The following is a 24,646-nucleotide window of genomic DNA, read 5'->3' on the forward strand; positions in this document are numbered from 1 at the left end:
AGTGTTTGCCATACATAACTATCACATCACTTTGAAGCACCCTACATGATGCAGACCTGTATCTGTCCTACGTTTTTTTTGTTTTTTTTGAAATTGTTTTTGTTGTGGGTTTTTTGCTGTTGTTTTTTTTTTTAACTTTTGAGGGTTATTTTTCGTTGCTGTTTTTTTTTGTTTATGATATTCATTTTCAGAATTATTTAATGGCAATTTGTATATATTTCACTGAGTAATGAAATATGTAATATAAATATCCGTGTCTATGAAATGTTTACAATTGACAGCAGCAGGCATGTCTCTCAGAAATTAATTTTAAGTCTTTATGTACAAAAGTTGATGACATCTAATGTAGTCATTTCTAGAGAACGAACTGCAAGTGTGTATTGTGTTAAACTTGGATACATTATTAAATAAGCATGTCAGTTACATATGTATGTAGAGGGCAGGTTCAAAATATGTAATGTATAAGTTGTCCACTAATTCTTAAATTGTCTATTTAAATATCGTTACATATATTTTTAAAATGATATGATTTACAGACTAAGTTTTTTTATCAGCCTGCACTCTGCAGAAATGGACATTTTCCAGGGCAGCTGTTTTGCTGTCATAAAGAAAAAATGTATACTAAACTAAAAGGCTATGTTTCTAGTATACATACAAGTACGTACATATTTTAATGTACCATTCATAATTGTAGCTTTCAGTTAAGTTTAAGTAGTTTTACCATTATATATATATATATATAATGATAAGGGTCTGTACTTGGCCAAACAATTTCACATGAGCATGTGTTTTTTTCTGTTATGTCAAATGAGAGGTTTATCGATGCCTCTTTGTGACAGCTTCACATACTACTGTGACTGAAAAATACCATTAAATATATGTTAAAATTGTTCATTGCCATTTATCTTGAGTGGAAATTCTTCAAAATTTCTTCATACAAAATTGATTTTGGTTATATTTTAACAATGTCCATGTATGACACTTTTATGTGGTACCAGGGTCTTTCAAATATTTTCTATTTGAAAGACCCTGGTGGTACAGAATAGATTTTGTTAACTGACGGAAAAGTAACGGTGAACTTTTTAACAACTTGAAATTAGGTCAGGAATGGTTTGACCTCAATGCATAGTAATGATTCAGCCAAAATTCCAAAAAAGTTGTATTTATCAGCAGAAATTATGATATTTATGAAATTAAAAAAGAAAAATATCTTCATAAATTTCACATAAATTTACTTCTTGCTGAAATTTATGTTAGCTGATCGGAAATTTGCTGTGCGGGAATACATATTTATACAGACATATATATCTGTATATAGATCAGAAAATAAATCATAAAATTAAATAATGACTGCAATCACAATAGGCCTACATGTAATTAAGGGTTTTCCTACTGTTCTTTTATTCTACTATGTTCAATCAGCCTGTATTTGATCTAATTGAAATTCATATAAACTGTTTAATTGTGATTTCAATCCGGTAATGAAAAATTCATTTACCGAAATCAGGGTCTTTCAAATAGAATTAGGTTATTTTCTGTATCCTAACATTTTACGGCTCCCAAAAGGTTGGTGAGGATTTTAGTCTTAAAGCTTTGGAAAAGCACGTGTACAACCCGCTGTACTTCCTTTTTAGTTTCATTTCCGCAGAACACAGGTTTGTGAAATAATCACTTAAAAAAAACGCTCATACACTGATATTTTTTAAGCCAAAATTGTTGTCATTAAATATATTTGACAAGTTGCACATCAGATTAATTAAAATTTTCCACGAGCAAAAGAATTTAGCCTACTCTGATCAATGAACTTGAATTGTCACACGTTTTCGCGTTTATTCATCGACATTGGCTAGCCGTACAGGCCCGTATTGCTAGCCAAACGTTTTAACCGTACGTAAGTCACATGCGACTAGCCTAGACGCACTTTTAACGCTAGCAGGATGTCTTAAAAATAATCTAGAACAATAATGAATATTCAAACTTGTGTGTTTAAAAGATCTTAAATTGAATATCATTAACTCGGCCATAGGCCCAGAACCAACTCGGCAATAATTGTCAACTTGGCCTTCCACTAAAAGCCTTGATCAGTAACAAATAGAAAAAGTGTTTTGTTTGAAATAATTTTTTTTGAAGACAAATCACAAAGCCAGACAAGGTGTTTTATGATTAATACACTAAGTTTTTAGATTAAATTTGTGACAATAAATGCTTTTATATGATTATGAAACACTGTTTATATCCACCAACAGGGGAAATAATTCAACAAAATCAACAGTCACCAATTATTTTTCCAATACATATTTCTTATGTCTCCCTGGATAAAAGAAATTCCCGATGAATAACTGCTAATATTTGCTTCAGACACTTTGGGTGTGGAGCTTAAAACGCCTTTAAAATCCAAATGTATATTTGTCAATCACAGCACACGACTGATCATATATATCAAAAAAACTTAATATAAGCCGTTTTGAAAAAATTACATTTCAACGTCTATAATAATACACAAGATAAAAATTGACAAATATACATAAAATGATTTTATTTGTATTTTAAAGGGGTTTTAAGCTCCACACCCCAAGTGTCTGTGATATTTGCTTGTATTAAAAATGTTAAGTCTGGAATCTATAAAACATCATCTAAAGCTGTGATTTTACATTTCAAATCTATTAGCTATTCACACCCTACAACTGTAAATATGTGGATGAAAACAATATTGATTGCTTGTATTTCAGGATGCCTCAAAAGGGAGCTTCCCAGGCAGTCCAAGTTTTTGGACGTAAAGTAAGAGATTTTTCTTTATGAAATAATTGGGTAATTAAAAAAATATTATTTCAAACAACTTTCCATGTATAAGGCCAAATAAAAAAATATGTGTGGTTACGGTGACCTGGCCGACCTTTTTTTTTTCCCCCAACCCTTAACTTTTTTCCTGATTTTTAAAAGTAAAACAAAATTATTACGAATTGTGTGAAATGCGAAGGTATGAATCTTCCACTTGCATGATCTCAAGGAAGTGAGAATCGTCGACTCTACATGTCCAAAAATCGCTATTTTAATACGAAAAATAGTCTGTAAGTAAGACATCTTTGAGATCAATTTAATGAGGGCATTCCGTGCATAAAATTAGGGTGTTATTTAAAGTATTTACATAAATAGCTACCAATCGGGTTAGGGGTTAAATTAAATTAAACTGTGACAGAAAATATGAAATTTTATTTATGTTATTAGTTTATAACCCCTGTAACCAGAGTTATATAAAGACCATAGATACGAAATTTACATCATTGGAAAAGGATTTCATTTCTCTACAAACTTTACAGTGACACAAAATTGTCAAAACACAACTTTAAATAATAATACATTATTTTCCATTTCAAATATAGGTATCAAATTTAGTTAATTTTACCAATATCTTATGATATCATACCCTATACAGTATGGAGATAGTGTGTGATGTGCAGGGTTAATACATTAAGCTACAATGAAAACGGGGATATGCTATAAGCAGCTGACTAACGAGAGGAGAAGAAAAAAAATTAACTACCTACCGACCCTATTTTTTTTAACATGTCACAGTAACCAGACAATTATTATTTCTTTGCTTAAGTAAGAAACTGGAAGAAAATGAATTGAAAGAATAAATATTTTCTGTATTGTTCTTATAAATCCTCTTTGTGTTTAAGACATTTATTGTTGTATAACAGGGGCAGCAAAATCAATTCTCCCATATTGCTCAAGTTGGCCCACAGCCTGTACGGACAAGGGGAAGTGTTCAAGAAATTTTTCTATATAGATAGTATATTGACATGAAAGTCAAAATCAGATTTTACTGGCCCTGCATATTACTTTTATATTGGAATCTCCCATAGTTAAGTAGCTTTCATTCTTTGCAGAAAACAGCAACAGCTGTTGCCCACTGTAAGAGAGGGACTGGACTGGTTAAAATAAATGGAAGACCAATAGAGCAGATGGAGCCAGAGATTCTGAGATACAAGGTAAATATTTGCCAGCAGGATTAGTTGAGAATTTAATTTTATCATTATTCTGCGTGTAAAAAGATCCAGACAAAGTCATTAATGGTTGGTTGTTTATGCATGGTTTCTTCTTTGCAAGAAAAAACAGTGGGTAATTACTTGACTTTTTGTTTATGCAGGAATGAATTTAGAGAGTTTTTTTTTTGGGGGGGGGGGGGTTTACGTCACATCGAAACAGTATAGGTCATATCGCGACGTTCCAGCTTTACTGATGGAGGAAGACCTCAGGTGCCCCTCCGTGCATTATTTCAGGCACAAACGGGCACCTGAGTAGAACCACCTACGTTCCGTAAGCTAGCTGGATAGCTTCCTCACATGAAAGAATCCAAAGTCCCTGTAGGGATTCGAACCCACAGCGGTGAGGGGCAAGTGGTTTGAAGTCAACGACCTTAACCACTCGGCCACGGACGCCCCTAGGGAGTTTTGTAGCTAGTGCATTGTAGATTATACAATAAGATAAACATATTCAACAGTGTCTATTCTAATCGCGCGATTCTCGCTAGTATTTCACAGATCGCGCACAATTCAAAATCATGTGCGTGAAAATCGCGCATCTATAAAAAAAGTTAATAAAATCGTAAAACTTCCATCCCGCATTATATTTGGTTGTTTTGTTTACATTTACATCGCAAACCGAAGGGAGGTAACTGTTAGCTAATTATAATAATTTAGTACCGTATGGTACTGGTTACGTGAGTTGACGGAAATTAACGGAATGTTCCGTACCAACCGGAACTAGTGTGCTCGATCTGACAGTTGGGCGCCATTTAAGTGTAGTAAATAATCAAGAAAAACGAGGCAATTCCTAGCTTGGCTACAATCTAGACGCGAAAGATAGGTCGATTGTTTGTATTGTCAATCCCTTTATAATCAATCGCGGCAGTTTTGTAATAATTTGTTTTCGTTTAAAAATTAAGGGGGGACAACTTCTGCTGCTTAAATAAATAACTCCTCAGTGTTAACTTAATGCAGACGATTTAACATTGGCAGTTTATTTTGGCACCCCTTGATTTTGAAAATCGCCCCCTTTTTTGAAATAGAGGGGGAAAAATCACCCCTATTTTTCAATTCCTAGAATAAACACTGATTCAAAAAGTGTTGTGTACTCACTTATATAAATTAAAGATTTTTTTAGAATGACTTTATTGCCACAGTGCCATAAAGGAGCTTGTTACTTGTCAGAGGTCAAAAGACATAAATCAGGGGGTTTTTTTGGCCGATTTTATAGCCGTTATTCGGTCATATTCCCAATTGAAAATAGTATGTTTTTTTCCCAATTTTGATACAAAAATTCCCAATCGAAAACTTAAAAAAAAATTTTAAAAATCGATCTTTGGGGGAACGTAAAATTAAGCAAATAGCCGGCGTCTAAACAACCCACGTGTTAAGTAGACGCTTGATTTCTTAGTATAAGTTTATCGAGCGTCTTACGATACCGACGACCTCCGAAAGTGAAAGTAAATCAAAATGTTTCACACGTTAAAAAAGCACTGATAAAAACAAAAAAAAAATGATTTAATGTTTACGCAAGCGACTCTCTCGGAAAAGAGTTGTACTTCTGAAACGGTAACGGCGAATGAAACTGCAAGTACTAATGGGAAATCGATCAACGGTGACCGTGAGTTACCACAATGATGTTCCTTCTCGGGGTTTTAAAAGTTCTAGCGACGAGTTTAAATCAGATACAGTTGTCCCTGTCAATGATCAAATGTTATTAAGTTCCAACAAATACGAGTTGAAGTATGCATTGTTGTTTTATAGTGGTGCAAAAGTTTGGTATTGTTGCAAATTATGCGAGTTTTTTTCAGCTACAGATGACAGATAGCTCATTATCATATAAATTTGCATGATAGACATTGAGAGAATATTTGTTTTTTAGCTCGACTATTCGAAGAATATGAGAGCTATTGTAGTCGCCCCGGCGTCGGCGTCAGCGTCCGCGTCTGCGTTGGTTAAAGTTTTTTGTAAAGTCAAATATCTCAATCATTACTTGAGATATTCAATTGAAACTTACAATACTTATTTATAGTAACAAGGTACATCATATTGACAAGTTCGATAACTCTGCCTACAATATTGACAGAATTATGCCCCTTTTTAACTTAGAAATTTTGGTTAAAGTTTTTTGTAAAGTCAAATATCTCAATAATTACTTGAGATATTCAATTGAAACTTACAATACTTATTTATAGTAACAAGGTACATCAGATTGACAAGTTAGATAACTCTGCCTACAATATTGACAGAATTATGCCCCTTTTTAACTTAGAAATTTTGGTTAAAGTTTTTTGTAAAGTCAAATATCTCAATAATTACTTGAGATATTCAATTGAAACTTACAATACTTATTTATAGTAACAAGGTACATCAGATTGACAAGTTAGATAACTCTGCTACAATATTGACAGAATTATGCCCTTTTTAACTTAGAAATTTTGGTTAAAGTTTTTTGTAAAGTCAAATATCTCAATTATTGCTTGAGATATTCAATTGAAACTTACAATACTTATTTATAGTAACAAGGTATATCAGATTGACAAGTTGGATAACTCTGCCTACAATATTGACAGAATTATGCCCCTTTGGAACTTAGAAATTTTGGTTAAAGTTTTTTTGTAAAGTCAAATATCTCAATTATTGCTTGAGATATTCAAATGAAATTTAAAATACTTTTTTATAGTAACAATGTACATCAGTTTGCAAAATTGCATAACTCTGCCTGCAAAATTTGAAGAATTATTTGCCCCTTTGAAACTTATAAATTTTGGTTAAAGGTTAAAGGTCTTCAAAGATATTTACTTGAAACTTTACACATGCACTTAGGGTCATAATTGGAGGGTCATAATTGTATGTCACTGACCAAGTTCCATAACTCTATCTTGCATTAAGGCTGATTCATATCCCCTTTTCTACTTAGTCTCTTGGTTAATGTTTACATGCAAGTTTTACATATCTCAATAACTATTAAAGATATTTATTTAAAACTTCACATATGCATTTAGGGTCATAATTGTAGGTCACTGACAAAGATCCATAATTCTGTCTTGCATTTAGGCTGATTTTTCTCCCCTTTTTCAACTTAGAAATTCATGGTAAAGTTTTGCTTGTAAGCTGTTATCTCCATTACTACTGAATGGGTTTGTGCCCTTTTTTGGGACAATTTTATGCATTCATAATAATAAAGCAGTGATTTACTTGATAAAACATCTTAATTAGAAGCCTATGTACCTTTTCTGTCAAATTTATGTATCCATAGGTAATTAGTATTATTATACTCAATAAAACAACCTTGTGACATTACCTTCCGAATAGTCAAGCCAATACTGTATAATTAGACTCTCTCTAAGGCCTATAACATGAATTTATTAAAAAAAAATTAGACCTTTTGTGATGTTAAAAAATTTAACATTATCAAGGCTCTTTTACTATCAAGCACTTAGAATAGTCGAGTGTGCTGTCCTACTGACAGCTCTTGTTGAAATTTATAATTAAGAAATTTTATTTAAAAATGACATTCTTGTTCAAATAAAATTAACCAAATAAGTATCAATGTATGAAAAACAGATAAAAACAAAATGATAAGATTTACTAAATTTTATTCAGAGTCAATTACTATATCTACAATGTATATATGCACAATACAATAACATAACATTAAAATAAACACTGTTATTTTCATCATATAATTTTATTTCCTATTTTATAAAAACTAAAAAGAACTATTAGTTACACACTTCTAAAGGTGCTAATTTAGTAATTAATAAACCTGTGTTTATAATGCTTTATTCAAAATTGTTTTACACTTCTAATTGTTCTTATCTGTTATAATTAAATTTTATTTAATCAATATTTTTATGGTATTTAATTTTTGGATAACAAAAAAAAAATGAAATAATATATACATGTAGACTTATAGCTGATAATTCTTTCAGAACTCATATTTATAATTATTTACCCAGGGAAATTTCACTATATTTATGTCAAAAAAATCTTCTTCATGAATGTAATTGTTTGCAAGTATGTGTTGTATTATATATAATATTAACCCATAATGATATTTGTTTCATATATTTATCAAATTTAAAAAGTGGTGATGAAAACACCAGGGTTTTGAGGGTGAAACATCCAGGGGTGAAACATCCAGGAGGTGTAAAGTCAAAACACCATACAATAACACAGTTCAAAAATTTGAAAATCAGAGACCTACTTTTGTGAACTAAATCCTATAATATTAGAAAAGGAATATATTGCCTCAGGAAACTTGAAAATGTTGTGGTTTTTTTTCCCAATTTTGGGCAAAATGCCGCTAAAATTCCCAATCTCAAGGGTATGGGTCATGTTCCCAAAATACTGGAAAAAAACCCCTGTAAATCAACCGGGGCATTTAAAACTGACAAACACATTAAAGAACTCTGAATTATATTGAAAATGAATTTTTCATGTGATTAGTTTGATTTTGGATAAAACACACATTTAGGAGCTCCTCATTTGTGTCATTTTGCTCGGTTTGAATGATTATTCTTAAAAAAAAAAACTGAGGTTATAAATTATCTGTAAAGTTACTGGTCCTAACTCAACATCTTATGAAGCATAAATATCATCATGTGGAATGTGACACGCAATGATGATACTGTTTTATCCAGTTCTGCTTATGAGAAGTTGCTGATTATAACTTCCACAGCGCTCTGATGTGTCCTCACTATGTCTGATTCTATTTCAAAGTTTTTATGTTTTAAAGAACCAATGTTAGTTTTGGGACCTGTTTACATAGTACAAAAAGGGCACACTTTTGATATACGTTTTATCCCGTTCTGCTTTTGGGAAATTGTTTATTTTAAAATTCCCCGCGCTCTGAGTGTTGCACTATGCATTTTTTAATGCCCAAAAGGAAAAATTGCTAGTTCAGTTAAATTTAAAGATCTTTTTGATGAAAAATTTAAGTTTAACATTCTATGCAATGAAAATTCAGTATTTCAACAACCTCTAGCAGGTCAGTTTTTTATGAAGAAGGGGAATTTACAAAAAAACAAAGTGAATTTTGTTCCCCATCAATAAATTAAATTATATACACTGAACCCCAAAAAAATTGCTCTCCCCTTTTAACGAATCTCAGTACGCCCTAAACCTGGCTCCCAAAAAAAAAAAAAAAAAAAATTCATGTAGATCTAGATTTATAATGCGCCATAGCCGCTATAACGCTTGTTCAATTTGACAGTCAAGTACAATAGACAATTGTAATTAGGACATTTATGAGCGCCAAAGGTATGAAAAACATGCACAGGTTAGCGTTTATCCGCTCTTTTGTTGTTTTACCTGTCAATCAGTCGAGCATCATATTGTTTCCAAAATCTCCAAGTCATAGAACGAGGTTTTGAGACATTGGACCCCAGCATGAGCATTATAATGAGGCTCTAGTGTATATTTCTTGTAACTTCAAAAGTGAGTTGCTAGTTCATTTAGTTTGATGACCTGTTGTGATGAAAATTTCAAATTTAACCGACTTCTATGGCAATGAATGTCAGTGATTTCAGTACACACTCTCTGAGCAGGTCAGTTTTTGTATTGAAGGACAATTGACAAAAATCAAAACTGAATTTTTCCAAATCAAAAAATTAAAAAATTTATTGGTTTTTATTTTTCTTTTTAAAAAAGTTTTATTTAAAAAAACATTTCCCGTAAAAATGTTTTTTTACATCACCCAAATTTATCTAATAAAACCTTTAATATTTTTTTTTTCATTTATAAATTTTATTTCTAGGTATTAATTGTTCCAGTTACCGAAGAAAAATTTTCTATCCAGGGGCTCACGTCACCTTAAAATAATAAAAATCACAAATCAAAAACACCCCAAAAGTATTTTTTAAAATTAAAGGACTTTTTTTATGGCACTTAAACCCTTTTTTTAAGGGAGCTTTAAAGGGTTAAAAACCCGGGCATTTTTTTGATATTAATTTCTTGAACTTCAAAATTTACACATTTATAATTTCTTTTTATCCATTCTGTTATGAAAATTTTTATTAAAACCTCCACAGCGCTCTGATGTGTTGTCACTGTATATATAATAAATTAGATTTCAAGAGAACATTGCTAGTTCATTTAGTTTGGTGACCTGTTGTGATGAAAATTTCAATTTAACCGACTTCTATGGCAATGACTGTCAGTGATTTAATTACACACTCTCTGAGCAGGTCAGTTTCTTTATTGAAGAAAGCAGTTTACTAAAATCAAAGTGAATTAGTTCCACATCAAATAATTAAGAGATTTTATTAGTTTGATTTGTTCAGCTTTAAACAAATCATTCCAGTGAAACATGATTTTGTTAAACTCACCAAGTTGATCAAATGGTACACTATTTGAATGATTTTGTTTTCATTGATAAATATTTTTGGATGTTCTATGTGTATTAATTGTTCCAGTTACCTGAAGAATAAATATGTTTCTATCCAGGTGCTCACTGTCACCTTAAATAATAAAGCTCACAAATTCAAAGATGCACCAAAAGTACTATTTTTATAATCAGAGATTTTTGTTTTGGCATTTAATTTTTTGTAAAGCAGCTGTCAAGTTTACAAACCTATTTTCTTGCTAGAAGATTTGGATAGGAAATAAGTTTGAAACCTGAGTGCATTTATTTGATATGCATTTCTTGTAACTTCAAAAGTGACACATAATGATGATACTGTTTTATCCAGTTCTGCTTATGAGAAGTTGCTGATTATAACCTCCACAGCGCTCTGATGTGTTGTCACTGTATATATAATAAATTAGATTTCAAGAGAACATTGCTAGTTCATTTAGTTTGATGACCTGTTGTGATGAAAATTTCAAATTTAACCGACTTCTATGGCAATGAATGTCAGTGATTTCAGTACACACTCTCTGAGCAGGTCAGTTTTTGTATTGAAGGACAATTGACAAAAATCAAACTGAATTGGTTCCACATCAAATAATTAAGAAATTTTATTGGTTTGATTTGTTCTTATAATAAAGTTTGACTTATAAACAAGTCATTCCAGTGAAACATGATTGTTTTTGTTACACTCACCAAGTTGATCAAATGGTACACCATTTGAATGATTTTGTTTTCATTGATAAATATTTTTGGATGTTCTATGTGTATTAATTGTTCCCGTTACCTGAAGAATAAATATGTTTCTATCCAGGTGGCGCTCACTGTCACCTTAAATAATAAAGCTTACAAATTCCAGGAGGCATCAAAAGTACTATTTTTATAATGTGAGACTTTTATTATGGCATTTAACTTTTTGTAAAGCAGCTGTCAAGTTTACAAACCTATTGTCTTGCTAGAAGATTTGGATAGGAAATAAGTTTGAAACCTGAGTGCATTTATTTGATATGCATTTCTTGTAACTTCAAAAGTGACACATAATGATGATACTGTTTTATCCAGTTTCTGCTTATGAGAAGTTGCTGATTATAACCTCCACAGCGCTCTGATGTGTTGTTTACTGTTATATATAATAAATTAGATTTCAAGAGAACATTGCTAGTTCATTTAGTTTGGTGACCTGTTGTGATGAAAATTTCAATTTAACCGACTTCTATGGGAAATGACTGTCAGTGATTTAATTACACACTCTCTGAGCAGGTCAGTTTCTTTATTAAAGAAGCAGTTTACTAAAATCAAAGTGAATTAGTTCCCCACATTTTCAAATAATTAAGAGATTTTATTAGTTTTTATTTGTTCTTATAAGTTTGACTTATAAACAAATCATTCCAGTGAAACATGATTTTGTTACACTCCCACCAAGTTGATCAAATGGTACACTATTTAATGATTTTGTTTTCATGATAAATATTTTTGGATGTTCTATGTTGTATTAATTGTTCCAGTTACCTGAAAAAATAAATATGTTTCTACCAGGTGCTCACTTTGTCACCCCCTTAAATAATAAAGCTCACAAATTCAAAGATGCACCAAAAGTACTATTTTTATAATCAGAGATTTTTGTTTTGGCATTTAATTTTTTGTAAAGCAGCTGTCAAGTTTACAAACCTATTTTCTTGCTAGAAGATTTGGATAGGAAATAAGTTTGAAACCTGAGTGCATTTATTTGATATGCATTTCTTGTAATTTCAAAAGTGACACATTAATGATGATACTGTTTTATCCAGTTCTGCTATGAGAGAAGTTGCTGATTATAACCTCCACAGCGCTCTGATGTGTTGTCACTGTATATATAATAAATTAGATGCAAAGAGAACATTGTTAGTATATTTAGTTTTGATGACCTGTTTGATGAAAATTTCAAATTTAAACCGACTTCTATGGCAATGAATGTCAGTGATTTCATTACACACTCTCTGAGCAGGTCAGTTTCTATATTGAAGGACAATTGACAAAAATCAAACTGAATTGGTTTCCACATCAAATAATTAAGAAATTTTATTGGTTTGTTTGTTCAAGGTTATAATAAAAGTTTGACTTATAAAAAGTCATTCCAGTGAAACATGATTGTTTTGTTACACTCACCAAGTTGATCAAATGGTACACTTATTTGAATGATTTTGTTTCCATTGATAAAATATTTTTGGATGTTCTATGTATTAATTGTTCTCGTTACCTGAAGAATAAATATGTTTCTATCCAGGTGGCGCTCACTGTCACCTTAAATAATAAAGCCTCACAAATTTCAAAGATGCACCAAAAAGTACTATTTTTATAATCAGATATTTTGTTTTGGCATTTAATTTTTGTAAAGCAGCTGTCAAGTTTACAAACCTATTTTCTTGCTAAAATTGATAGGAAATAAGTTTTGAAACCGAGTGCATTTATTTTTGATATGCATTTCTTGTAACTTCAAAAGTGACACACAATGATGAAACTGTTTGATCCAGTTCTGCTTATGAGAAGTTGCTGATTATAACCTCCACAGCGCTCTGATGTGTTGTCACTGTATAAATATAATAATAATGAATTAGATGCCAAGAGAATATTGTTACTAAATATATTTAGTTTGATGCCCTGTTGTGATGAAAATTTCAAATTTAACCGACTTCTATGGCAATGACTGTCAGTGATTTCATTACACACTCTCTGAGCAGGGCCATTAATCTTTTGTTGTATGAAAAAAGTTTGACTAAGTTTTTGACAATATAGATTTTAAGGGGCAGTTTATATTGGTGTTTTTTTACAGGCATTTTAATATTGTTTTAAGTTGCTGTCATTCCATGATTTTCCAAGAAATTCAATTTTAAATGTGTTTTGTTCTACTTCTCGTCTCCAATGCTTTTACAGTGGCATATTTTGGGGTCCATGGTAAGTGTTTAAGGTTCCAAACTTGCCCCTAACAGCTATGGTACCTATCTGTAATTAATTTTGACTACTTTTATGTAAGCTGCTTCTACTTCTGTGGTTCTTACTTATTGGGCCTGAAAAATATTACAAAGCAGCCCGAGGTCTTCCCACCAGTAAAGCTGGAAAGTGGCCATATTAACATTTAACAGAACCAAAAAATAACGTGTCCAGTTTAAAACTTCCTGTATAATTTTCTATTCTTAATTTCAAAAATATTGAAAGTAAGGGACAAATTACAAAACATATTCCATGTATGGGAAAAAAAACTCAACTAAAGCTGAATGTTTGGTGCACATAAAATAATCAGAGATTTTATCAATGAAATTTGTTGTGAATCACCTATGATGACAATTCTTTATTATCAATGAAACATGATGATTGTTTTTGTTACACACACTGAGGTGATCAAGCAATGTATCTTAATTGATGAAAAATTTTATATTGATGAAGTGTGTGCTATATGGACATGTTTCTGTGAAAGTACTCTGAGGAATAATAGTATTTTCCAGGTGTTACATCGCATAAAAGGCAATTGTGTATCTAGTTCACAAAAGATCCCTTTTTTTGTCCCACAGAATATTTTGTAAGTCGCAGGAAGGCACTTACTAAGATTCAAGTGGGAAAAAAACATTTAGTTATCTTCATTTCTTTGGATAAGAAAAAATGTTTGGTCTTAGGTTATCTGTAAAATAATTACTACATGTTTCTACATAGCTACAAGAGATGACACAATGATTGATACTGTTTGACCAGTTCTGCTTATGAGAAGTTGCTGATTATAACCTCCACAGCGCTCTGATGTGTTGTCATAATGTCTTTCTCTTACTAAAGCTTCATTTAATCTCTCAGAAAGATGACACACAATGATATACTGTTTTATCCAGTTTCTGCTTATGAGAAGTTGCTGATTATAACCTCCACAGCGCCTCTGATGTGTTGTCACTGTCTCTTTTAGATGCTAAGAGAACATTGCTAGTTCATTTAATTTTTGATGACCTTGTGATGAAAATTTCAAATTTAACCGACTTCTATGGCAATGAATGTCAGTGATTTCATTACACACTCTCTGAGCAGGTCAGTCATTACTTTGTGGTTCATGTAAAAAGAATTGCATGACAAAAAGCTATTTCCTGAAAGATAAGAATAATAGCAAGTTTGTTATATGGTCGTATAAAAGTAGATATCTTTTATCGTTTTCATGCCTTTGTTTTGTTGTTCGAGTTGCTATTCAGTCTTTCCAGTTTCCAACAAGAATAATTTTTTTTTTTGTTTTTTAACATTTTGTTGCATTATTGTCTCAACTTTTAGCCCATTGTATAAACAGTATCTGAATGTCCAGTCTTCGTTATATTTCTGTGTTCATCCAATTTCAAAATGTAAAATATTTTTCTATATTGAAAGTAAGGACAAATTTTAAATTATGAAGAAAAAAAAATTGATCTCACGTATTTGATGCACATAAATTAATCTGAAACTATCAATGAAATTTGTTTGATCACCTATGATGACAATTCCTTATTTTCAATGAAACATGATGATTGTTTTTTACACACACTGAGGTGATCAAATAGTGTATTTTAACTGATTAATTTTATATTGGTCAATATAATCTATCTGACATTGGGGTTAGTATGTAGGATAGGGAAATTGATTGGTTCTGTGAGGGCCCCTCCTATGTGAGTTTCCAATGAAATATACACAGTATATTATGTTAGACAACAGAAAGGCATTTAATTAAGGAATTCATCCTAAAGTAGAAAAAGCAGCTGCACATCTGGATATTCTTCATTTCTTTGGATAGGAAAAATGTTCAGTCAAAAGTTATCGCTAAAATAATTGCCGTGTTTCAAAGTGACACATGATGATGATACTGTTTTATCCAGTTCTGCTTATGAGAAGTTTGCTGATTATAACCTCCACAGCGCTCTGATGTGTTGTCACTATGTATATTTTTACCAAAGCTTTATTTTCTCTCTTTAAATACATTTTGAAATCCTACATGATAAAAGATGACACACAATGATGATACTGTTTTATCCAGTTCTGCTTATGAGAAGTTGCTGATTATAACCTCCACAGCGCTCTGATGTGTTGTCACTTGAAATAACAAATAAATGTGACCCCTATTTTATATTGAAATTTTATGTTTAACTTCTTTGGCAATGATGGGTGTTCATAATTGCAGTCATTGTTCTTAAAAGTAGGCATAACAAGTTTTTTTCATGTTTAATAAGGTAATTAGAAAGGTATTGGTTGAAACAAGATAAGTTCAATATTAAATTATTGAATTATGACTGTGATGAATTGTAGTGTTATTGTTTATTGAGTTTGGGACCCCTTCAGTACTTGCGATATTTTCCTTCACCAAAGACCAACATTATGAACAATCACAAGACAGTGTCATTTGTTTAATTTTTTTTTTTCACAAGAGCTTAAAAACTGCATTTGATTGTTTTGAGTTTTCACCGGACTGTTATGATTGTGCGAGTTCCCTTCTGTTGTTATACAAAACGATTACAGTGTGTATATAAAGTAATTTATAAACAAGTTGCAGGTGTTGGTTATTTCAGACTTCAGGTCTCTTTCATTTATATACGTATAAATTTCCTGAAAATAGGTTGCTGATATTAAGTGTTCAAGAATAACAGAGACTATAGTTTTTCACCAATGACTGGACAAATCCTTGAACTTACAATGAAAATTAATGACTGTTTTTTTTACACACACTGAGGTGATCAAAATTATTCAATGAAAAAGCTGGCAAATGCTGTTCATACAAAAATTTTTTTGTTTAATTTAATCTATGGACTTTGTTATAATGTAATCTCACTAAGTTGATTCTCGCTGTCCAAAAAGTGAAACGCTGCATAACTAAGCCAGTTTTCAGACTTGGATAGTTTTCAGTGTAATTCTTAATTTGAGGTTATTTCAGTTGGATTTTTTTTTACCTCTTTACCCTTGTAACGACACAATGATGATTACTGTTTTATCCATGTTTGCTTCCTTATGAGAAGTTGGATTATAACCTCCACAGCGCTCTGAATCTGTTGTCACTAATGTATATTTTACTAAAGTTTTATTTTCTTCATTTTGAAATAAATTTCGAAATCCTACATGATAAAAATGACACACAATGATGATACGGTTTTTATCCAGTTCTGCTTATGAGAAGTTGCTGATTATAACCTCCACAGCGCTCTGATGTGTCATCACTATTATATATTTTTACTAAGGCTTTAATTTCTCTCTTTTTAAAGTACATTTCCAAATCCTACATAAAAAAGATGACACACAATGATGATACTGTTTTATCCAGTTCTGCTTATGAGAAAGTTGCTGATTATAACCTCCACAGCGCTCTGATGTGTTGTCACAATGTATACTTTTACCAATGCTTTATTTTCTCTCTTGAAGTTACATTTTCGAAATCCTACATAAAAAAGTGACACATTATGATGATACTGTTTTATCCAGTTCTGCTTATGAGAAGTTGCTGATTATAAACCTCCACAGCGCTCTGATGTGTTGTCACTATAAAGATGAATCAGTTTAAAACTATTGTTATATGATTTGGAACTGAAATCTTGACAGATTATGATGATGATTTGTTAAGTGGAATCATGATAGATTATATGCTTTGTTATGTTGGAATTGTGACAGATTATATGTTCGAGTCTGAGGTTATGAGACATTACCTGTGTGAAAAAAATAAGTGGGTTGAATAGGTAGTTATTGATGATGAAAGTGTAATAATAACCGACTTCTATGGCAATGAATGTCAGTGATAACTTTACACCTTCTGAAATACTAGTTACTTTTGTGATTATATTTCTATGATTGAACCAGGATTAAACTATATTTAGATTATCTATGACTTAACTGATTGACTTTTTTATTTTGATGACTTATCACAATATTATATTTTATGTCTCTTTTGATGTATAAAGAAAGGAATGACAATGATAAAGTTTTCAACTGTATAAGAAATAAAATAAAAAGAAAAGTTGTTGAAGTTCAGTCAGTTCATATATGTTAAAAAATGTCAAATAATCGAGAAAAGCTTCTGTAAATTTTCTTGTACTGAAAAAAAAAAAACTAAACAAAACATTCTGTATCGTAAAATAAATATTAACACAGTGTCAAGTTTGTTTAAAGATGTGTGACAAATACAGCATACTGGGAAAGCAATGTAACAAATATGTATTAATATTAATTTTTGTTCGATATATTTTCAGCTTCAAGAACCATTCCTGTTGCTGGGAAAGGAGAAGTTTGCTGGAGTTGATATCCGTGTACGAGTCCGAGGTGGTGGACATGTTGCACAAATCTATGGTAAGCTAAATGGTCATCTTGAAAATGACATATATTGATTTCAGTGCATACTAGAATTATATCTGGTGGCTTCTAGGATGCTGTCCTTGAAGTTTGTAGATGGTTGATGGTTAACTTATGTCCATGATGTGCTATGCATGGAAGGTCATTTGGGGTATTCCTGAACTAAAAATCCAGTTGAGAGCATTTATGCAACTTAAAATTAACATGACTTGAAAACCAACATCTGACTTTGAAGAACATCTGAAAGAAATATCGAAAAAAATCCTCGACTCAATTTCTCAATGATTGTATGATAGAAGTTATTGTAATTGAAATTTTTTATTGTTTTGGATGATCCACACGTATGATGAACCAATGTGTCTTGATAGGAACTGCCGTCATAGTTGATGATGCTGATACATTCACTCTGATGTGTGTTGATGAATTCTATGTACTAATAACTAGTACCATAGTACTGATTAAATTGTTAAGCCGATCCATAAGTCTATTGGTAAAGATTGCTTTTTCCTTTAACCCTTCTAGAACATGTAGCCAAAGTTCACTTGAAAATTTCATAATATTAGTAGATTATATTATATTTTGATATTTGTGAATGTTGATGTGAATACATGTAGTTGCATTGTTTTGCAAGTTAAGGTTTCCATTTGAGCAAAACTTTTATGTACAATCTGTTAAAGATTGGCTTAATTAAAGTTGACTGATTGTATTGTCTTGTATTCCAGTCATAGAAGTTTCTCCAGTTTAATCCTGAAAATGTATGTGCTTGTATATACATATCTTGAACATTTAAGTTATGATGCACCTTTAAAGTCTCTAAATCCTAATTTCGAACTTCTTTTTCCAAATACCTAAAGATGTCGGTACACGTATGATGAACCGTTGTGTCTTGATAGGAACTGCCGTCATAGTTGACAATGCTGATACATTCACTCTGATGTGTACACTTGAACTAATTCTCCCAAGTTTGTGTTTTTACCTGTGTTTCTATTTGTACAAGAAATGCTTTTTCCCCCATATTTCAAGTAAAAATTCCAGAAAGCAGCCATTAATGAAAAAACTGTTTTTCAACTTCTGCGAAAAAAATTGAAACTGTTTTGACTGATTTCTTTAAAATTATAACATGCTTTATGACCAGAAATGTTAAAACCTAAAAAGTCAAAAAACCTAAAAAGAAAAACAACAAAAAACAGTCATCAATAGGGTTCTTTAAATGGTCTTTAACCAGTGTTTTAGGAAGAGACTCAACTAAATGAAGGCAAATTTAGGAAGATAAATATCGAGGATTATTTGTACACGTATGATGAACCATTGTGTCTTGATAGGAACTGCCGTCATAGTTGACGATGCTGATACATTCACTCTGATGTGTACAAACTCAACTTAATGTATATAACAGTGATGATTGCAGATTTGACATCTCATCATAACGCTTTTCTGAAATGTTTGTTTTAGTCCATCAAAGTAGTGGTAAACCTAAAATAATCAGTTCAGAAAGGTCACTGACTTTGAATGCTTTGAAAATTTACATGCAGTCTCTATCAGAAGTAAACGTCTTTATAATCATATGACTTGAAAAAAGCTGGCATTGATATGATTTAAAACAGAATGATAAGAGATTTACTCCTGTTTTATAGTCGATAAAGATGAAATGTCTTTGAATTGTTGATGAAGAAATGAAATGTTTTTGAAAGTACATGTGTAGATAAGTGAAGGAAAAAATTCTCAGTTTGGAATTAATCATGTTTCCTTCCCCATTCTAATTTCAGCTATCAGACAGGCCATCTCCAAATCTCTGGTTGCCTATTATCAGAAATGTAAGTATTTAAAAGCTATGACTTCTAATCCAGTTACCTCTCTGGCGTGGGTTCGATCCCCGGGAGATGCTTTGGTAGTTTAGCACGGAGGAAGGTAGTCTAGTTAGTACTGGTGTAACTCTCCAGGAACGATGGTTAGGAAACTACCCGCCTAGATGAATGAAATACTGTTGGGGGGGAAAAGGCGTAAAATGAAACAAACAATTTAAAAGCTAAACAGCAGTAAACATAATTATTTTAAAGCCCAAAGTAAAGTGTGAAGACTGAACATTGTTAAGATTGAAATAAATTGAGAGTTTTATGCTATTTTTGACTAATTTTGATGTTGAAATATTGCACGAGTGTTTGTTTATTCCTAAGTGAATTAAAAAGATTTAATTGCTTTTAAATAATTGGTTGAAACACAATGATGATGCTATTTATAAGAAGTTGCACAATAACTTTTGTCAGAATCGCTCTGATGTGTTCAAACTTTGTTAGTAAATTAGTGATCACTTTGTCAAGTTCATATATAATAGAAGATTATCATATAAATGTGCTGGTATTCATTTCAAGAATAAACATTTTAAAGAAATTTTAATCTTTGAAACAAATTGTAAGTTTTTTTTTAGCTCACCTTGCACAAAGTGCAGGTGAGCTTTTAGGATGGCCAACCAAATGGCGTCCGTCGTTTGTCGTCTGTCCACATTTTAAATATTCTAAGGACATCTTCTATGATACCGCAAGGCCAATGTTAATGAAACTTGGCAGGAATACTCTTTGTATGAAGCTCTATCAAGATTGTTCAAAGAATTCCATTTCATGCAGAACTCTGGTTGCCATGGCAACCGAAAGAAAAATCTTTAAATATCTTCTTTTAAAGAACCGTAAGAGCTAGAGCTTAGATATTTGGCATGAAACATCTTCTAATGAGTGTCTACCAAGTTTGTTCAAATAAAAGCCCTTGGGTCAAAATTGGCCCCGCCCCAGGGGGTCATTGATTTTCCCTATATGCATATAGTAAAAACTTAAAATCTTCTTTTAAAGAACCCAAAGAGCTAGAGCTAAGATATTTGGCATGAAACATCTTCTAGTGAGTGTCTACCAAGTTTGTTCAAATTAAAGCCCTGGGGTCAAAATTGGCGCCGGCCCGGGGGGTCATTGATTTTCCCTATATGCATATAGTAAAAACTTAAAAAATCTTCTTTTAAAGAACTGTAAAAGCTAGAGCTTAGATATTTGGCATGAAACATCTTCTAGTGAATGTCTACCAAGTTTGTTCAAATAAAAGCCCTGGGGTCAAAATTGGTCCCGCCCCAGGGGGTCATTGATTTTCCCTATATGCATATAGTAAAAACTTAAAAAATCTTCTTTTAAAGAACCCAAAGAGCTAGAGCTAAGATATTTAGCATGAAACATCTTCTAATGAGTGTCTACCAAGTTTGTTCAAATAAAAGCCCTGAGGTCAAAATTGGCCCCGCCCCAGGGGGTCATTGATTTTCCCTATATGCATATAGTAAAAACTTAAAAAATCTTATTTTAAAGAACTCAAAGAGCTAGAGCTAAGATATTTAGCATGAAACATGTTCTAATGGGTGTCTACCAAGTATGTTCAAATAAAAGCCCTGGGGTCAAAACTGGCCCTGCCCCGGGGGTCATTGATTTTCCTTATATGTGTATAGCAAAAACTTAAAAATCTTCTTTGAAAAAACCCAAATAGCTTGAGTTTAGATATTAAGCATGAAACATCTTTAAGTAAATATCTACAAAGTTTGTTCAAATAAAAGCCCTGGGGTCAAAACTGGCCCTGCCCCAGGGGTGTCATTGTTTTTAACTATATGTGTATAGTAAAAACTTAAAAAATCTTCTTTTAAAAAACCCAATGAGCTAGAACTTTGATGTTTAGCATGAAACATATCTTCTTATGGGTGTCTACCAAGTCTGTTCAAATAAAGCCCTTGGGTAAAAATTGACCCGGGGGGGGGGGGGGGGGGGCTATATTCAGGTGAGCGACCTCAGGGCCATCATGGCCCTCTTGTTTATATTTAACCTTTAATCCACTGAACTAGTGTGGCTTCCATTTTTGGATCAGTCAAATGTCAATCTTAAGATAAAAATAATCTAAATGTAAGCAAACAGTATGGAGCCTGATAAGACTGCAGGGATGTTTAGGACGTCCTGGCTCTATACTGGTGGCAAAGACTAACCAGGTTTGGTTCCAGCAAGTTCGGAATTAATACATTCTATAAAATTGCATTACTAATTGGTTTAATCTTTCTTGAAGATGAAAATGTTAAGATTGTACAATTTGTATTAATGTTCAATGAAGTGAATTAATGAGCTATAATTGGTTGGTAACACAATGATGATAAATTTTTATCAGAAGTTGCACAATAACTTTTGTCAGAATCGCTCTGATGTGTTACTTTAATGAATTTGCTTAGTTTTGTTGATCTGATTTTGAAGAAATAATTCATGATAGTGTGTTTCTTTAAGGAAAATACTTGTGACTGAAATTCATAGGTTGAGGTGACACTATACCTATTTTCTATTTTATGAAAATCATTGATAGGGTCAGGTGTGGCCTTGACTTCAGACTGCTTGCATAATGTGATTTTTTTTTTCAATTAAGATGTTGATGAGGCCTCCAAGAAAGAAATCAAAGACCTTTTGATTGCTTATGACAAGAGTCTTTTGGTTGCTGATCCAAGACGGTGCGAGCCCAAAAAGTTTGGTGGTCCAGGTCCAAGAGCCAGATACCAGAAATCATACCGTTAATCTCTGTACAGTATCTTACAATAAAAAAAAAAGAATTGGATTTGTTTGTTATTGTTATTTTTATATAGAAATAGTCTCCTTCCGTCCAACATTTTTGTCCAGAGCATATCTCAAAAAGTATTTGAGATATCAACTTAACTTCATAGGTGGATAGATCATATTGAGGAGTGCAGTGCACAAGAATGATAACTCTACCCTGCATAATTTTTCAGTTATTGCCCTTTGTTATTTTTCATGCATTTTGTCCTGGTATAAAGTTGAAACTTCATAGGTAGAAAGATCTCATTTTTTTGTCCAGACAGTAACTCATTAAGTATTTACTATACAAGGTATTCCCTTGAAACTCGAAATATAACTGTCTACTTCCCTCAATTTTTCAGTTATTGCCCTTTGTAATTTTTCATGCTCAATTTTTGTCCAGAACACGACTATAAAAGCCTTTGTGATATCAACATGAAACTTCATAGGTGCATAGTGCATAGATCTCGTCGAGGAGGAGTGCAGCACACTAGAATGATAACCTACCCTGCATTATTTTTCAGTTATTGCTCTTTGTTTTTTTCAGCCATCGGTTTCAAATCTGTAATCACTTCAGCCATCAGTTTTTATTTCCAAAAGACCTTAAAATTGAATTATTCTGCTCTACTACATATACATTCTTCCAATGAGCAAACACATTCTGTGAGGGATGGCTCTTGTTAGCTCTACTTGTCTGCAGTTCTATTTTTATGCCCCCAACCCTTTGGATTTATTGTCTGTCTATGCATCATTCTGTGTTCTCAAATTGTGAAATGTAGTTCTAAATGTTCTTGAGGTAGAACCAACAAACTCTACAGGAATGTTGATAAACATGCAAAGTTGTGCGCAGCACCTGGCCCTGTGTTCACTATTAAAGAAAAGATAGCAGGATCAAATGATCCTGATTTTATTTTCATTATTTTACGTTACTAAAATAATGTTTTTGCTAGAATTAATGGTAAATATTCAAAATGTAAAAAATGGTTGATTTGCAAAGAAACTAAACTATTTTGGGATAAAATCGACAAATAGCAAAACAAATACAAAAATACCAGTATTCAGATTAATTTTAGGATTGAGATCAATATTTGGATAAACTGAAAAATGCCTGTATCTTGCAAATTTTTAAATTTGCTATTGCAAGACTAGTCCAGTTTTATCAAATTAATATTAGATATTTAATCTATGTGGATAAATAATGAAAAATATTTCAGCTTTTAAATTTGATTTTGATCCTTAAACTTGGTGAACGTGGGGCCTGGGGTTTGTTGAGTTACTGCCCTTGACAGAATTGCAACAACAAATTTAAGCGGTCTAACTCCTTGCTAAACAAAACTGTTTATCATATCTAGGATATAATAAAAAATCGTGTAATGCAAGGGTTTTGAATGTTTTATTACATGTATATTAATCAAGATTTATGATGCTTGCATTATACTTTATATGCATCCATTTGGATGCAAAAGTCTTTAGGGGGTATATTGATGCAGGATCCTGCATCTGAAGTGCCTTTCAATATTGGCTATCACAAAAAAAAAGCAACACAATTATATCAATAGCATTATATTCAGACAATGATTTTTGTGATACAATGATATTATGAATTCGTATATTAAAACATTGCACAATAAATTTTTCACAGCACTATTTTATATATATATAAAAAACAAATACTAATAGCAAACTGTTGTATGAAGATAAGAAGACAAAAACAATCTTATAACGTTATTTTTTTTTATAATAGCTGGGAGGAAGAGTTGCTTGATTAAAATAAAAGCAATGCTTTTCTGAAAAAAAAAAAAAACCAGCTGTGATTTTTTTATCAAACGACGAACACAATTTCCAAGAGTAATGTTGTGAAATATCGGTATAAATATATTGCTATTTAAATACTTCATGAAACATTATTTTTTTTTTTACCAAAAGCTATCATTCTGATATAATGTATATGATGCAGAGTTATGGCCCGTTTACTGTAATGTTGATAATAACAGTTTTGCTAGGTAGGTATTTTATATTTTAAATAAAGAGAAAATGCTTAAACTGAGTTGTCAAAAATAACAACTCCAAAACAGTTCAGTCTTGCCGAGAGATACAAAATGACTAAAAATAAACAATTTTTGTTGTAATGTCATATCCAAGATTTGTTTAATTAGCACTTTTTTTTCTATCTCGGACAATTATCTCCCTTAGACTATCTGCAAAAATGTAAAAAAAAAATGTTGAACCCTGGTAACATGAAACAGGGTTGGTATTCTTTTAAGTTTCTAAAAACCTAAGAAATACTTAAAGGTCTTTCTGACTATATTTTTTAGGGCTATAAGAGTCTTGCTGGGCACTTCTGCGCACAAATCGTTATTACTAATCCTTAG

General features: G+C 31.8%; 1 protein-coding gene across 1 annotated transcript; it reads left to right on the forward strand.

Moving 5' to 3' along the window:
* The first annotated feature begins 1,560 nt into the window (after positions 1–1,560).
* LOC132721497 (small ribosomal subunit protein uS9) lies at positions 1,561–22,296 on the forward strand. The gene is made up of 6 exons (XM_060705815.1): positions 1,561–1,655; positions 2,730–2,778; positions 3,891–3,992; positions 17,586–17,682; positions 19,452–19,499; positions 22,111–22,296. Exons 2-6 carry the CDS (start codon positions 2,731–2,733, stop codon positions 22,254–22,256), a joined length of 441 nt encoding a protein of 146 aa, XP_060561798.1. The 5' UTR covers positions 1,561–1,655; position 2,730; the 3' UTR covers positions 22,257–22,296.
* The last annotated feature ends 2,350 nt before the right edge of the window (positions 22,297–24,646 follow it).

This window comes from Ruditapes philippinarum, unplaced genomic scaffold, assembly GCF_026571515.1.
Source record: "Ruditapes philippinarum isolate M1 unplaced genomic scaffold, ASM2657151v2 ctg3247_1_1_1_1, whole genome shotgun sequence".
Classification (NCBI taxonomy): Eukaryota; Metazoa; Mollusca; class Bivalvia; order Venerida; family Veneridae; genus Ruditapes; species Ruditapes philippinarum.

Excerpts from the sequence above, each read along its gene's own strand:
- LOC132721497 (XM_060705815.1), top strand. The coding sequence starts at position 2,731 with ATGCCTCAAAAGGGAGCTTCCCAGGCAGTCCAAGTTTTTGGACGTAAA. Across the intron at positions 2,779-3,890 it reads TCCAAGTTTTTGGACGTAAA|AAAACAGCAACAGCTGTTGC; the intron begins GTAAGAGATTTT and ends CATTCTTTGCAG. Across the intron at positions 19,500-22,110 it reads GGTTGCCTATTATCAGAAAT|ATGTTGATGAGGCCTCCAAG; the intron begins GTAAGTATTTAA and ends TTTTCAATTAAG.